The sequence below is a fragment of the Vipera berus genome (genome assembly GCF_964194415.1).
Source record: "Vipera berus genome assembly, chromosome: 11".
Classification (NCBI taxonomy): domain Eukaryota; kingdom Metazoa; phylum Chordata; class Lepidosauria; order Squamata; family Viperidae; genus Vipera; species Vipera berus.
This window is the reverse complement of record NC_138214.1, coordinates 14942218-14958584: the sequence shown is the minus strand read 5'-3', so window position 1 is coordinate 14958584 and position 16367 is coordinate 14942218. Positions and strand designations below refer to the sequence as shown.

At 42.3% G+C, this 16367-nt stretch overlaps 1 protein-coding gene across 1 annotated transcript in view; it reads left to right on the top strand.

The window, feature by feature from the left end:
• Positions 1-709: 709 nt before the first annotated feature.
• Positions 710-16367, top strand: part of CAPN6 (calpain 6) — a gene marked incomplete at its 5' end in the record, with an annotated part of 56233 nt that continues 40575 nt past the window's right edge. Inside the window, one exon of the mRNA XM_081336778.1 lies at positions 710-877. Within this exon, the coding sequence (XP_081192904.1) occupies positions 710-877 (168 nt within the window). The remainder of the gene's footprint in view (positions 878-16367) is intronic.

Genomic DNA, 16367 nt, shown 5'->3' with positions numbered 1-16367 from the left:
AAGGACCATTTCGTGGCTGCAGTCACCGTTTTCAGTTATCTCGGAGCACAAGAACATTTATCACTGCTTCCATTTCTTCCCCTTGTATTTCCCAGGAAGTGAAGGGAGCGGATGCCAGGATCTGGCCTTAGACAGCAACATATTTTTGGCCTCTCCTGCTGATCTTTTTTGGACCTGGGAGGAAAGGCTGATTGTCCAGATTCTGTCTTTTATTCAAAACAACCTATGATCCACCAGAGAGGCTGAAATTTTGAAGGAGATGAAGGGCTGGAAGGAGATGGGCAGTTAAGAAATATGAGATGATAGATAGATGATAGATAGATAGATAGATAGATAGATAGATAGATAGATAGATAGATAGATAGATAGATAGATAGATAGGCAGGCAGGCAGGCAGGCAGGCAGGCAGGCAGGCAGAGAGACAGACAGACAGACAGACAGACATGAGAGAGAGAGTGACGGACAGACAGACAGATATACAATAGGAGAAAGGAGGAAATGACATTAATGGTTAGTTACACAGCTCTTCCTTAGTGTGTGACCATCATCTGTGCTGCACTAATAATTGTATGATACCATCCATCATCTGAGATCGATTGTGAAATGGTTGTTCTTTGCCCCAGTATACGTGCCGCTAGTTGAGCCAAAGTGATTTTATGACAAGCCCCTTCTACAAAACAACATATCCCTTTTCTCCAGAAAAGAGTCCATGGGTTCTACCTCAGCCAAGCCCTTTAAAAATCAGAAGTATGAAGACCTCAAGCGACGGTGCCTTGAACAGAAGAAGCTCTTTGAAGACCCTGAGTTTCCTGCTTCAGATGCTTCTCTCTTCTATCTGAATCCACCACCAGCGAATGTGGAATGGAAACGCCCCAAGGTATGTGAGATATAAGTCTGGTTGGCCCATTATTTCTAAATCTCATTTTTTTTAAAGAACCTTCTTCTCGCTTAACGTGACTATGCACCCAAACGTTGTGCTGTCCATTTCACAACCCACCATCTTGAAACACTTCCTATCATGTCTGAACCGGGTGAATGTAGGATGAGTTTAGGAGTTGCTAAACAAGAGCTACAACCAGGCCACATTAAAATTCCAAAAAGGATTACTTACCTTTCTGGACAGTTGCAGAAAAATATCCAGTACATTGATTCAGAAATCAAAACCCAAATGAGTCCAAGTTTTGCACAGTGGTACCTCGGTACTCGACTGCTTTAAAACTCATTGAATTTGGTAGTTGACACATTTTGAGGTGAAAATCTTGTTTCAGTATTCTTTGGTGCTCGATGCGCAAGCTAAAACTTGTCAGTTGGAGCTGCCTTGTGACTCATAACCCTTTCTGGCCAAAACAAGGGATCATGCATTAGTTTTGTGGTTTGTATGGTACTTGTCCTTTTTGTACTCCTCGTATCTCCCAGAACCAACTGACAAGTACTGAGGTACCATTGTATAAGATTCCGTGGGCTCGAGACAAAGAAGCAAAAACAGATGGACTTGGCAAGAATCTCTAACTTGAGCTGTAGTAGCTTTGGTACAAATGTTTAGTCACCTCTCTGAAATTCAAATGTGCTGGTGTCACTTATGTGGGCTGAGCCACGAGTCCTTTGCTTTCCTAGATTAGTGGAAACTGATTGTGACTTAGGTCCCATGCTACAATCTGATTTAGCTGGAACCAAGGACTTAGCTTCCCCCAGGAAAGCACCTAATGAGTCGCAACAGAGATATATTGTGGAGTGGAGAAGATGGATTGATTATATCCAGAATAAATATGGGACTAAAAAGTTTCATCTAGCATTTGAATAAGTATTGATGTAATATTTAAATTGCTTGTAGTTATTTTATAAGAGTTAAAGTGCGATAGATTTAATATTTTATTGTTGTTTGCATAAGGTAGACTATGATTGTTTGTATATTTATACCCTGTATTGAGCTCTGGGAAGTCGGGGAGGGGGGAGGGGGAGGGGAGGGAGGGGTTGGGGAGAGGGGAGGGTTGGGGAGAGGGGAGGGGGTTGGGAGGGGTTTTGTCTTTTTAAAAAATGTATTGTAAAACTTTTCAATAAAAAAAAAGAAAGCACCTAATGAGTGATTATGGCAGGTCTTTGAGCTTCCTTATTATTTATGTACCGTATATTGCCACTTTTCACTCAACGGGTTTGATGGTCTCCTTGATCCCATTTCAAGATTCCAATCCCACCCTAGTATTTTAATAGTTCATTGTTATAAAGACGAGAGGTCATGCTCTTTTATTCCCCTCTGCACAGTCCAGATCAGAAGCAGGAAAACAGATTCTGACTTTAGCAATCCAGATGGAAAATGATCTCCTGTGTGCTTTGTTTTTTCCAATTAAGACATAAAACCGAATGCAAGAGCTAAAGGGAAAGGCTGGTTCAGATCAAAAACAGAAATGCACTAAGTACAGATTTTATTTTATTTTATTTTAAGATGGCGTATGTTACCCATCCCCACCAATTATTTTTCTCCCCTGGATTGTCTCTTAGACCGCTGTTTAGAAACTCCATATCTGATTATGCTTTAGTCTACTTGCAGGTCTTTTGACATCACTGTTGACATTTGGGGGCAAATAACACATCAAAATACAAGACGCTTCTGTGGGATATGCAGTTTGGTAGAACAGATAGTCCTCGACTTACAAAGGTTCATTTAGTGATCATTCAAAGTTACAACAGCACTGAAAAAAGTGACTTAGGATCATTTTTCATACTTAGCTACCGTTGTGGCATCCCTATGGTCACGTGATCAAAATTCTGACACTTGGCAACCGGCTCATATTTCCGAAGATGGCAACATCTCCCGGGCTCAAGATCCACCTTTTGCAACCTCCTGACAAGCAAAGTCAATGGGGAAGCCAGATTCACTTAACAACCGTGTTACTAATTTAACAACTGCAGCGATTCACTTCACAAACGTGGCAAGAAAAGTCGTAAAATGGGGCTGAACTCGCTTAACACATGTTTCACTTAGCAACATAAATTTTGGGCTCAATTGGAGTCGAGGACAGCCTGAACAGCCAAACTCATTTTTATGTTCTGGTTTCCAGAGCAGTTTTTTTTGGCAATTATTTTTTTTTAAAAAAAAATTTTTTAAAGCAGAATGTGTTACTCTTTTAAAAGCCAAGGGAATGGGATTGGCCTTTCAGGAAAAACGTACATCGTGCATGCAACTTTGAGGTTTTTCTTTAATAGCAAAACTGCCTGGTTTGCTCAGAGCAATACTAACGTTAGTTCTTTTTTGAAACGCTTTTTGGAATGCCCACACGATGTGTGGTTGCATGCTCAATCCAAGAAGCGCTGTCGGGAATCACGAATAACTGGAACCATTGGGGTAGTAAAAGAAAGAAAAAGCCAAGCCAAAATGTTTATAATGGGAAAAACAAATACCGGCCGGACTTTGATCTTGCTAGCATTCATCCTACCATGAATGCACTGGTGTGTGTGTGTGTGTGTATGTGTGTGTGTGTGTGTAAAACAGCTGTATCTGTTCTCTGCAGGCCCAATTCTTTTTCATTTCTGATCAGCCCATGTTTTAAGAAGGCTTCTCACCTTGATAATGTATTCTTCACCCTCAGCTAACTAGGGAGGGGGTGAAAAAAATATATATTCTGCCTCAGTTTTTCTGCGCAGTTATCCGGTTTGCACCTCCCAGACCTACAGGGGAAAAAATATGAACATTTGGCTTGGCCTACCTTCGTCTTTTTCATTACGCTATTTATCTTAAAGAAAGGAAAACTCAGATTTCCAGGTAGATTTGTGCATCCACAACTGAACCCAAAATTTCCATTGCTAAATCAGACAGCTAAGTGAGTTTTGCCCCCATCTTACGACCTTTCTTGCCACAGTTGTTAAGTGAATCACTGCAGCAATTAAGCTAGTAACCCAGTTGTTAAGTGCATTTGGCTTCCCCATTGACTCTGCTTGTCAGAAGGTCGCCAAAGGGGATCGCGTGACCTTGGGACACAACGACGGTGATAAATATGAGTCAGTTGGCAAGTGTCTGAATTTTGATCAGGTGACCCCGGGGATGCTGCAATGGTCAAAGTGTGAAAATGGTCATAAGTCACTTTTTCCAGTGCCGTTGTAACTTTGAATGGCCAGTAAACAAACTCAAGAGTTTCTAGCCTACTGTAAGTTGGATTGTCCTGTTTAGGTAGAGCACGGGCGTCTGTTTTGGTTTGGAGAAAGCTGTCCTCTTCTTTCTTGGCTGAATAGTTGGAGACCACTCTGTCAAGGAGAGTTCCTTAAAGGCTCTGCCATGTTTACTCATCCACACTTAGTTTAGCTGTTGATTCAACTCAGATTGTAATGCTTTTGGTCAACTGTGTTTAGATCCTCATTTTTGTTATGCCAGTGAGCAAGGCGGTATAATTGATTTTCTTTGTAGACCAGGCAGTTGCTGAAAACATTTTCTGGGAATGAAATTAGAAGAAAGGGAGAGGTTTTTGGTTTTTTTTCCCCCGCCCACATTTCAACTCTTAAACCACTTAGAACATCTATTCTCCTGTGAGTTTAATTTGCTCCAATTTGGGGAAAAACATGGAGAAATTCTGAAATCATGTCCAGAAATAGAATACAGAATGAGGAAGTTTACTCTCTGGGCTACTCACTTAAATATGAGCCAGCCGTGTGCTGCAGCCGACAAAAAGGCCAATGCAATCCTAGGTTGCATTAACAGAGGGATAGACTCAAGATCATGTGAAGTGTTCATACCGCTTTGTAATGCTTTGGTAAGACTATACTTGGAATACTGCATCCAGTTTTGATCGCCATATTATAAAAAGATGTTGAGACTCTGGAAAGGGCACAGAGAAGAGCAACAAAGATGATTAGAGGGCTGGAGGCTAAAACATGAAGAACGGTTGCAGGAATTGGATGTGTCTAGTCTAATGAAAAGAAGGACTAGAGGAGACATGATGGCAGTGTTCCAATATTTGAGGGGCTGCCACAAAGAAGATGGGGTCAGTCTATTTTCCAAAGGACCTGACAGTGGGAACAATTAACCAGCTTGCCTCCAGAAGTTGTGGGTGCTCCATCACTGGAGTCTTTTAAGAAAAGACTGGACAGCCATTTGTCTGGAATGGTAAAGGGTCTCCTGCTTGAGCAGTGGGTTGGACTAGAAGACCTCCAAGGTCCCTCCCAACTCTGTTATTTTGTTATATTCTGTTATTGAATCACTTGCAGGCTGCTTGCTCTGTTCCCACATATCTTCTTATACACGTTTCGGGTAAAATAAAAGCTCCTGCTTTTTTGAAGAACCTGCAATTGTGGAGATTGCAATGTTTTTGATTGCAGCTCCAGGCACGTTTCCTCATCTAGACACTCTCGTTGAGACTCCTCTTGTACCTTGTAAAGTTCTAAATTTTATTGCCTCCTCTTTATAATGTTTATGTGGTCATTATGGGTGCAGTTAATATACTAATTGAATTGGTATGAGTCAGAAACCACTTCCGCATCACTGCCAAATGTCAAGACTTCTTCGGATAAAGCTTTGCTTAAACAGGAAAGAAAGTAACTCTTGAAATAGGGCCCAAAAGAACCAGCCAAGACACATCTCTCAGATTAAGTTGAAGCTGGACCAAGCAGTAATCCTGGGTAAGAGGAATTTAATAAGTCAAAGCAGTCAAGAGATCACCAGTCTGCCCTGCATCCAGAGGAATGCAAACACACAAAGGGTTGTTTTGAGATTAAGTGAATGTGTAAAAGATGCTACCTTATAAACACCACCTTATTTAATGACTTCAGTGCTAAATCTTCACACAAATGTACTTTCCTGGTTGAATAATGCTTAAAATGGTCCATTCCTGAAGCTGTTCGCTTTTCTTAACGTCCGTTTTTCCCAACAAACAGGTTTTTCTTTATGGGGCTGCAATCAGCATCTGCGTATTTTTGAGCCTATCAGGATAACCTCTGTAACTACTATAAATCCTTTTTTTCCCCTGCCACTTGGCTTTGGGTTGGCATTAGCTGTTGACATGATCTGATGGATAACTTTTTTTTAATAATGAGAGGCAAACTGAAATTTCAAGTCTTCCAGCCGTTTGTGCAGCCTGTCTGCTATGTTGCTATTTCTTCTAGCAATTTAAATTCTGATTTCTTCTATTCCAGATTTTCTTATGTTATATTCTACATATAAATTAAATGAATGAGGTGGCAGTATGTGATGTTGGTACCCTCTTTTCCCAATTTTAAAGAAGTTTTTCAGGAGTTGCTCCTTATTTCATTCTAACGGTTGCTTCATGCTCATCATGCAGATTCCATATTACAAGATTACATTAACAGAATATTGCAGTTGGAAGATTCTGATATGTGTGTGTGTGTATTCCTTATTACAAGGTTACATTACAGAATCTTGCTGTATGTGTGTGCGTTTGTATGTGTATGTCTACATGTATATGCATGTTTTTTGTATCTGTATATGTATGTGCATGTGTATCTGTAGGTTTATATGTAGATATGTATTAGGCAGAATAGTGGGATAAGCTTGACATATTCCTTCCTCCATGGTAATTTACAGTAATTATTATACTGCTAATTTATCATTTCTGAGACATCCCATACTCAGTAGTGTATTGATCTGATCTCCATGGAGACATTTTCTCACTGCTTACGTACACATTGTGGAGATTCCAGTTAGTTAAGAGACTTTAGATCATTCTGTTTGGTTTGGTTTCATTTGGGTTCAGTTACTTTTGATTTGGTTTGATTTGATTCCGTTAGTTGTTTTTTTTAGTTTATTATATTTGTACACCGCCCTTCTCCCGAAGGACTCAGGGCGGTGAACAGGGCATATATAAAAATACAAAATACAAAAATTAAAAAGAGAATTAAATACGAGCCCGTACTAAAAACAATAGAAAAATGTAAAAAATCCCCAATAAAAAACCCCAACGCATCCCCCATCAGGCCAGGCCGGCTTGTTCGAATAGGTAGGTCTTCAAGTCGCGTCGGAAGGAGCGAAGGTCAGGTGCCATCCGGAGCTCAACCGGCAGCTGATTCCATAAAGCCGGGGTGCCCACAGAGAAGGCCCTCCCCCTGGGGGCCACCAGCCGACATTCTCTGACCGGTGGCACCCTGAGGAGGCCCTCTCTGTGGGAACGCACAGGGCGGAGGGAAGTTGACGCCGGCAGCAGGTGATCCCCGAGGTACTCCGGACCCATTCCATGTAGGGCTTTAAAAACCATTACCGAAACCTTGAACCTCACCCGGAAGACAACTGGTAGCCAATGCAGCTCACGGAGCAAAGGTGTAACATGGGAGTACCGGGAGACTCCCAAGACAACTCTCGCGGCTGCATTCTGTACCAGCTGGAGCCTCCGAGTGGTCTTCAAGGGAAGCCCCATGTAGAGATTTTTTTTTCCAAACTAGCAGGATGGAATGATTGTGGAACCAGGTCAACCTATTATTCTGATTTTCTTCCAATTCACCAGATTTGCAGAATTAATCAAGGGCCGCCATTTTTTTCCAATAGGATCTTCCAACAGCTACACATTCGATTTTGTCCTCTTTATATTAGAAAGATTTGTACATACTGATTATGACTAATATAATGGGAGAATAAAACAATTGCCTATTTTTATCCTAAAGAAGACAGTAAAAGCTTGGGAACTTTTTTTAAAAAAAAACATAAAAAACAAGAGGGATTGATTCAACCTGCCCTAAAATCAGGAGAGGACTCATTATCTCAGGTGCATGAATGTCTCCATGGTTACCAGATTTTAGCACCATTGTTGATAACTGCTGAGAAAATATAAGGCAAAGTGGGGGGGGGGGTCCTCATAGCACCAAGCCATCTCAACCCCACCCTGTAAGACACATCATCCCCAGAGGAAAAATGAGTTTCATCTGTTGCAAATGATGTTCATTAGCACCTTCTACTCAATGTAATTCTTTCTTTCAAAGGGTTTACACATGTTTCTTATTAGACAGATTGCAAAATACTGAAATACCCTATTCCAGGACAAAATCCAGATGTGACCTGAATATTTGTCCCAATTTAAAATTTTCATTGAGCTGCTTTCTTTGAGAAGGGGAGAAACATGCCTATAGAGCAAAGATATATATCTTAGTAAATTTCCTTACAGAATTTAGGCTAAATTCTTCAAATTGATGAACATCATAAAGATCACTGTAGTTATTTCATGACCGATTTGCATAATACCAAAAACCTCAACATGTTTTTTTTTAAAGATAATATAGAAATGCATGGAAAATATGCTTATTAAACAGATGTTGGTCAAATTGGTCACCATGATGTAAAAAAAAAGATGTTGAGATTCTAGAAAGAGTACAGAGAAGAGCAACAAAGATGATTAGAGGTCTGGAGGCTAAAACATAAAACATATAACGGCTGCTGAATTGGGTATGTCTAATCTAATGAAGAGAAGGACGAGGGGGGACATGATAGCAGTCTTCCAATATCTCAGGGGCTGCCCCAAAGAGGAGGGACTCAAGCTATTCTCCAAAGTGCCTGAAGGCAGGACAAGAAGCAACGGATGAAAACTAATGAAGGAGAGAAGCAATCTAGAACTAAGGAGAAACTTCCTGACAGTTAGAACAATTAACCAGTGGAACAACTTGCTTCTAGAAGTTGTGAATACTCCAACACTGGACGTTTTTAGGAAGAGACTGGACATTTGTCTGCAATGGTATAGGGTCTCCTGCCTGAGTAGGGGGTTGGACTAGAAGACCTTCAAGATCCCTTCCAACTCTATTATTATTATTATTATTATTATTATTATTATTATTATTATTATTATTATTATTATTATTATTATTATTATTATTATTATTATTATTATCATCGTCATCATCATCAGCCTCCAACCTCCAAAAAAAGAAATAGTGGAAATATTAAATGTGACTAAATTCCGGGAAGAAAATTACATCTCGGTTACAGTGCTGTGGATGGCTCGTTTTTCTTAATAATCAAAAGAAGCTTTCAAAACCATCTCCCTGTCCAATATAATTGATACTTAAAACCAAATTGAAAACTTCAGATTTCACCTCTATGTCCATCAAAAAATGGCAGGGCTTCTATCTTGATTTTTTAACACACACACACAGAGAGAGAGAGAGAGAGAGAGAGAGAGAGAGAGACCATCTATTTTCAGAGAACCTCAAAGAGCCTCATTCACAGCTGCCATCACTATAGAAAAAGCTTAAAGCCACTTAGGGTGGATGAATTAACTGCTCCCAGAAGGAGCAGAGATTATTCAGGGGTGGTGGGAGATAACTTGAGTGGAAGTCCCACACTTGGGGGGGGGGGGGAATCAGGCTGGAGAAGAACCAGTCCAAAGTCTAGGAGACAATGAAAGATCAGAGCCACCACAGAGGTCTCGTCAGCTGAACTCAAATAAGCTTTTCTGTAGAAAATGGTTGTTGTCAGTGTTTCCCCCTTATCCTAAAACACATCTGTGGAGTTCTTGTGGCTGAATGGAAAGTGTTAAATGCCTTCTCAGCTGGGGGTGGGGGTGGGGGCTAAAGAAAGACAAAAAAACCCCACTGACATCATTCAGAGGTGCATGTGGCATACAAAGGCAGAAGGTTAAAGATCGGTTGCCATGGAAACTGCATCTCCCAATGGCGGCAGTGGGCCATAAATATGCCGTTGTAATGCAATCAGATTGACATTATCCAGGGAGACACGCAGAGATAGTCACAATAAAGGCAGCAAAGCCAAACAGAAGCTGTACAAATTTAAATGCAGAATTAGCAGACAGCCCTTCTCCTATCTCTACAGGATCTAAAGTTCTGCCTTCACCATTTTGCCCTTGGGACCGAACTGGATTTGCTTTGCTCCATGTCGTCTGATTAAAAATGTCCTACAATCCCAATATTAAAACATTAAAACGCATTCGGATGAGCTACAATTCCGGAGGCGGCCACTTTTCTCTGGATTGGGGAGCAAAGCAGGGTAGGGCCATCAAAAAAAAACCCATGGAGTAACTTACGTTTTTTGGAGAGCGTGGATGTACATGACTGGTGGATTTGTGATTTCACTTTACCCTGATCATTTGTGATCCAGAGCTTCTTGGATAGATGGGTGGCCGCAAACATAGACAGACAGACAAGTACGACGGAGTGTCTACCTGGTCCTGGGAAAACAGGAGACGACAAGGGGACTATTGCAAAATAGCTTGGAGGGTCGGGCTGGGGAATATGAGAGAGAAATTGTGAAAAAAGTAAGGTTCTAAAAAAAGTAAAAAAAGTAAAAAAGTAAAAAAGTAAGGCAGGAAAAATCAAATGCACAGGTATAGTACAGGTGGTACCTTGCTGAATAGTAGCAACTGTGAGAGAGATCTCGGAGTCTTAGTAGACAATCACTTCAATATGAGCCAGCAGTGTGCTGCAGCTGCCAAAAAAGCCAACACAGTGCTAGGCTGCATTAACAGAGGGATAGAATCAAGATCACGTGAAGTACTAATACCACTTTACAATGCCTTGGTAAGGCCACACCTGGAATACTGCATCCAGTTTTGGTCACCACGATGTAAAAAAGATGTCGAGACTCTGGAAAGAGTACAGAGAAGAGCAACAAAGATGATTGGGGGACTGGAGGCTAAAACATATAGGGAACGGTTGCTGGAATTGGGTATGTGTAGTTTAATGAAGAGAAGGGTGAGGGGTGACATGATAGCAGTGTTCCAGTATTTCAGGGGCTGCCCCAAAGAAGAGGGAGTCAAGCTATTCTCCAAAGCACCTGAAGGCAGGACAAGAAACTATGGATGGAAACTAATCAAAGATAGAAGCAACCTGGAACTAAGGAGAAACTTCCTGACAGTTAGAACAATTAACCAGTGGAACAACCTGCCTCCAGAAATTGTGAATGCTCCAACACTGGAAGTTTTTAAGAAGAGACTGGCCAGCCACTTGTCTGAAATGGTATAGGGTTTCCTGCCTGAGCAGGGGGTTGGACTAGATGACCTCCAAGATCCCTTCCAACATCATCATCATCATCATCATCATCATCATCATCATCATCATCATCATCATTATTATTATTATTATTATTATTATTATTATTATTATTATTATTATTATTCCTCCTTAATTGCTAGGTTGAGCTTAATTGTAAGTTGAGCTAGAGAATGGCTTTGATTGACTTTCAAGATTCTGCTACAATATCCAATCAGCAATGAAATTCTTTCAACATGGAAGTTCAAAAAAAAAAGTTATTTATTTGTTAAATTTATTTGCCACATGTCTCATTGTGGGGCTACTCTAGAAGGCTTACAATAGTAATAAAAAGGAAGCAAAATGAAGGAGTAAACAGAACAGAAATTTTAAAAAATAGATTGGTAAAATAAACAGTGACAAAGGAATATAATGAGAAAAATACAACAATATGGGAAACAAAAAGATGGATGGGTAGATAGCAGAGGCAGGGTGAGGGGGAGTCTGTCATAACTCTAGCAGCCACCTCCAGCATGGAGGTGTATAGCAAACCACTTCTGTACTTGTAATTATTAGGGTGTTAAAAGGTAAGGTAAAGGTTCCCCCGCACATGCGTGCTAGTCGTTTCCGACTCTAGGGGCCGGTGCTCATCTCCGTTTCAAAGCCAAAGAGCCAGCACTTGTCCGAGGACGTCTCCGTGGTCATGTGGCCGGCATGACTAGACGCCAAAGGCGCACGGAACGCTGTTACCTTCCCACCGTAGTGGTCCCTATTTTTCTACTTGCATTTTTACGTGCTTTCAAACTGCTAGGTTGGCAGAAGCTGGGACGAGTAACCGGCGCTCACTCTGTTACGCGGCACTCGGGATTCGACCCGCCAAACTGCCGACCTTCTGATCGACAAACTCAGCGTCCTAACCCACTGAGCCACCGCATCCCTTAGGGTGTTACGGTCTGATAAATTCAATACAATTTATATCAATACAGGTAGTCCTTGACTTACAACAGTTCATTTACTGACCGTTCAAAGTCACAATGGCATTTTTCACACTTATGACCGTTGCACTCTCCACACAGTCAGTGATCAAAATTCAGACAGTTGCCAATGACTCATATTTATGACAGTCGCAGTGCCCTGGGCTCACGTGATCCCCTTTTGCGACCTTCTGACAAGCAAAGTCCTTGGCGATGCCAGATTCACTTAACCACTGTGAACTGTAGGAAGAAAGGTCGTAAAACGGGGCAAAACTCACTTAACTTTCTTGCTTAGCAACAGAAATTTTGGGCTCAATATTGGTCATAACTCAAGGACTATCTGTAATTAAATAAATGCCGTTACTTATATTTACATGTAAATAAAATCGCGTTTTAGTTTTTGTTTCAGGCCAATCCGCTACTTTTGGGTTTTATTGGGTTTGGAAAAAGTTACATAATTTTGACTTACACAATAGATTAATTTGGAACGGGTGGAGGAAGATATTCAGGGTTCCTGCCCCAACTTCCTCCTCCTCCTCCTCCTCCTCCTCCTCCTTATTAAGGATGATGTGGATAAATACATGCACTGGTTATCTCTAGAAAATGGCAAAACACTCTACAAGATTTGCAAATGATCCTTAAGAAACAGCTAAGTCCCTGGTTATTATTGGGCTATGTTTCCTAAGTTCAATCTTACAAAAAGATCCGGTTTGATTACACGTTGGAAGCTAAAATCCTCTAAGGAATGTTTGCTTACCTAGGGGTATTTTGTCTGCGTCTGTTCCTCTTGGACCCTGCTAAACAAGGTTCAGCCAGCCAATTTTATGATCTATGAAGAGAATCTACCCAAATCACCAAAGAAAAATGTTAATTCCCATCCATCTCCGACAGTCAGCCTCTTCCGAGAGTCTTAATGTCTGGAGGATGTTCATAAATCATAACAGTTCTTAACTCCCTAGAGAAGAATTGGTGTTGGTTTTTTTTTTAAAAAATAATGTTTTGGCTTCCTTCAGTAGACCACCATCAAGGTCAGCTTGCTATTGAGCAAGAACTTAATTCTGCTATGTCCAAAATTCATCTGTCTTGTTTTCAAATGATCTTTTTTCTTTCTTTTATGGAAAAAGTAAACAATTCTCAAAAGTTTTCCAAAGCTAAGGAAGACTCTATAGAGCCACAGGAAGGCATCTGGAACCTTCTAGGGTTTGTTGGATCCCATCAACCCTTGCCATGGTCAAGCTACCTAGAATTCCTAGAAGAGAGAATGTTCCAGTATCCAATAAGCTAGGCAGTGGTGGTGAACCTGCGGCACGCGTGCCAGAGGTGGCACTCAGAGCCCTCTTTGTGGGCACGTGTGTCATGTCCCGGAGATGGCAACCATCCCTCTTCAACCAGCTGACCAAGGCCCCCCGTGGCCGGATGCATCCCAGCACAGCTGGTTTCCCTCCCCCCCCCATCCCGTCCCTCCTGGCCTCACATGCTCTCCTTTTCCCAGGCACGACCCACTGCATTGCCTCCTCAGCTGTCAGCTAGCTGTCCAGAGTGCGCCAGTTGAGGAGCCAGCACGCTGTGGCTGCTGACGGACACCATCGGCCCCCATGCCCTTGCTGGCCTCTTTGGGGGGGGGGTGATGGTGTCAGGCAGTAGCTGCCCTGGCCCTTACCTCACCTTACCTTCCAATTGGCATACTCATCCTGCCTCACCCATCAGGAAGAGCCTCTGGCCAACCACCCCACCTGCCAGAGACCCCCTGGATCTCCCCCAACCCTGGCTGGCCCCCACAGACATCCCTCCCCATGAGCAACATCGAGGTGACCACGCCCACTTTGGCCGCACCCACCCAGTTTGCCATAACCACCACAGCCACGCCCACCCAGTGGGCCACGTCCCACCTGGCACCTGGTGATAAATAAGTGGGTTTGGGGTTGCCGTTTGGGCACTCGGTCTCTAAAAGGTTCGCCATCACTGAGTTAGGGGATGTCCATCCCTCCCATTCAACCACTTAATAGAATAATGGAGTTGGAAGGGAGCTTTGAGGTCAGCCTTGGTGGAGCAGTGGGCTGATGCCTCCTTAAGTAACACCAGCTGCCTGATATTAGTGCAGGTTCGCATCCTACCAGGCTCAAGGTTGACTCAGCCTTCCATCCTTCCGAGGTAGGTAAAATGAGGACCCAGATTGTTGGGGGCAATTAAGCTGACTTTGTAATAATGCCGCTTAGGGGTGTGTGTGAAAGCCCTAATAAGCAGGCATATACATAGAATGAAGGCTACTGCTAAGCTTGTAAGCCGCCCTGAGTCTTCGGAGAAGGGCGGGATATAAATGGAATTAAAATAAATAAAAATAAAAAATAAATAAATATAGTCCAACTGCCTGCTTGAGCAGGACACCTTACAGTGTTTCATTCTGGACACGTGGCTATCCAAGGTCTTCTGAAAAACCTCCTGTGATGGAGCACCCACAGCTTCTGAAGGCAAGCCGTTCCACTGGCTCATTGTTCTCACTGTCAGGAAATTCCTCCCTGCTTATATAGCTCAGTTATACTGCCTACATGATTCTATATCTTCTTATTTTATTGATTAGATATATTATTATCATATACTTGATTACATAACTGGACAGAATAGAAAGAAAGATTATCTAGCTGGAGAGAAGTGAAAATAACATGGGAAAGATCTACAGATTTAACCTGGAATATATTAGGTAAGTGTTGCTTCTGAAGCCCTAAATGTGGAAAAACTAATTTCTTTCCCCATTCTAATTTAACATTTTCACGCACTTGATTCTCACTTTGAGATATCCTTGCTAGAGAAGACTATTCCCTTTTCTTTAATCAGCAGCAGGGTCTCCAGATACACTGCAAAGGTTCTGAATGTGACCGTTCTGTTGGTGTGCTACTTTGCTCGCTAGAAGTGGAGTTGATTGTCCTATGAAGAAGTGGATGGGAATTCCTGGCAGATGGTTGCCATGCATCTTATGGAATCATAAAATGGTAGAGTTGGAAGGTACCTTAAAGCAGGGGTCCCCAACCTTGGCCACTTTGTGACTTGTGGACTTCAACTCCCAGAATTCCTCAGCCAACCATGCTGGTGAAGAATTCTGGGAGTTGAAGTCCACAAGTCACAAAATGGCCAAGGCTGGGGACCCCTGCCCTAAAGATCTTCTAGTCTAAGCTTCTGAAGGGTGCAAGGAAAACAGATTATCCCATCTGTGACAGGTGACTGTCCAGCCTCTCCTTAAAAGCCTTCAGAATTGAAGAACCTGCAACAGTCAGAGATAGACTGGTCACTGTTGAGTTGGTCTTACCCATCAGAAAGTTTTTCCTTCTATTTAAATGAAATCTGTATAGGTGCAATTTTTTTTTCATGAACACACCGACATGCCTCCCCTTCTTTCCTTCAACCTAAACAACCTTCAGTTCCTTCCTTTCCTCAAGTCCCTATTCAGCTACTATTCAGAGAACAGGGTATTGACCTGTTGTCCAAAGTATCTGAAGGCAGGACAAGTATTGGGTGGAAGTTTGATAAAGAAAGATCCAACCTAGAAGAAGAAACTTCCTGACAGTAAGAACAATTAGTCAGTGGAACAGCTTGCCCACCTGGAGTTGTGGGTGCTCCATCACTGGTGGTTTTCAAGAATAGACTGGACAACCATTTGACCAGGATGGTATAAGAACTCCTGCTCAAGCAAGGGTTTGGATTAGAAGACCTCCGAAATCACCGTCCAGGCTTTTGATTCTATGTTCTGTGTTCTATTCCCTCTGAACACTGTCCAATCTGTCCATGTGTTTCTAGAAATGGAGTGCCCAGAATTATAAAAAAATTATTCTGAATATTGCCTCACTGGTGCTGAGGAGAGAGAGAAATAATGACTTGTCTTGATGTAAAGGTAAAGGTTCCCCCGCACATGCGTGCTAGTCGTTTCCGACTCTAGGGGCCGGTACTCATCTCCGTTTCAAAGCCGAAGAGCCAGCGCTTGTCCGAGGACGTCTCCGTGGTCATGTGGCCGGCATGACTAGATGCCAAAGGCGCACGGAACGCTGTTACCTTCCCACCGTAGTGGTCCCTATTTTTCTACTTGCATTTTTACGTGCTTTCGAACTGCTAGGTTGGCAGAAGCTGGGACGAGTAACAGGCGCTCACTCTGCTACGCGGCACTCGGGATTCGACCTGCCAAACTGCCGACCTTCTGATCGACAAGCTCAGCGTCCTAACCCACTGAGCCACCACGTCTTGATGTAATGCAAGGCAAAGGCTGCATTAGGTTTTCTACCAATTGTCTCACAGTGCTAGCTCATCTTCAATGTATTGGCAATGCTCAAACCCATTTCCTTCCCAGTTGCAGTGCTCGTGAATCTGTCATCTTTTATGTGGTTTTGTTTGTTTGCTTGTTTGTTTTGGGTTTTTTGGTGCCTTCAAGTCAGTGTTGATTCCTGGTGACTGCCTGGACAAGTATCTGTAGTTTTTTTGGCAACATTTTTGGAAATGGTTTGC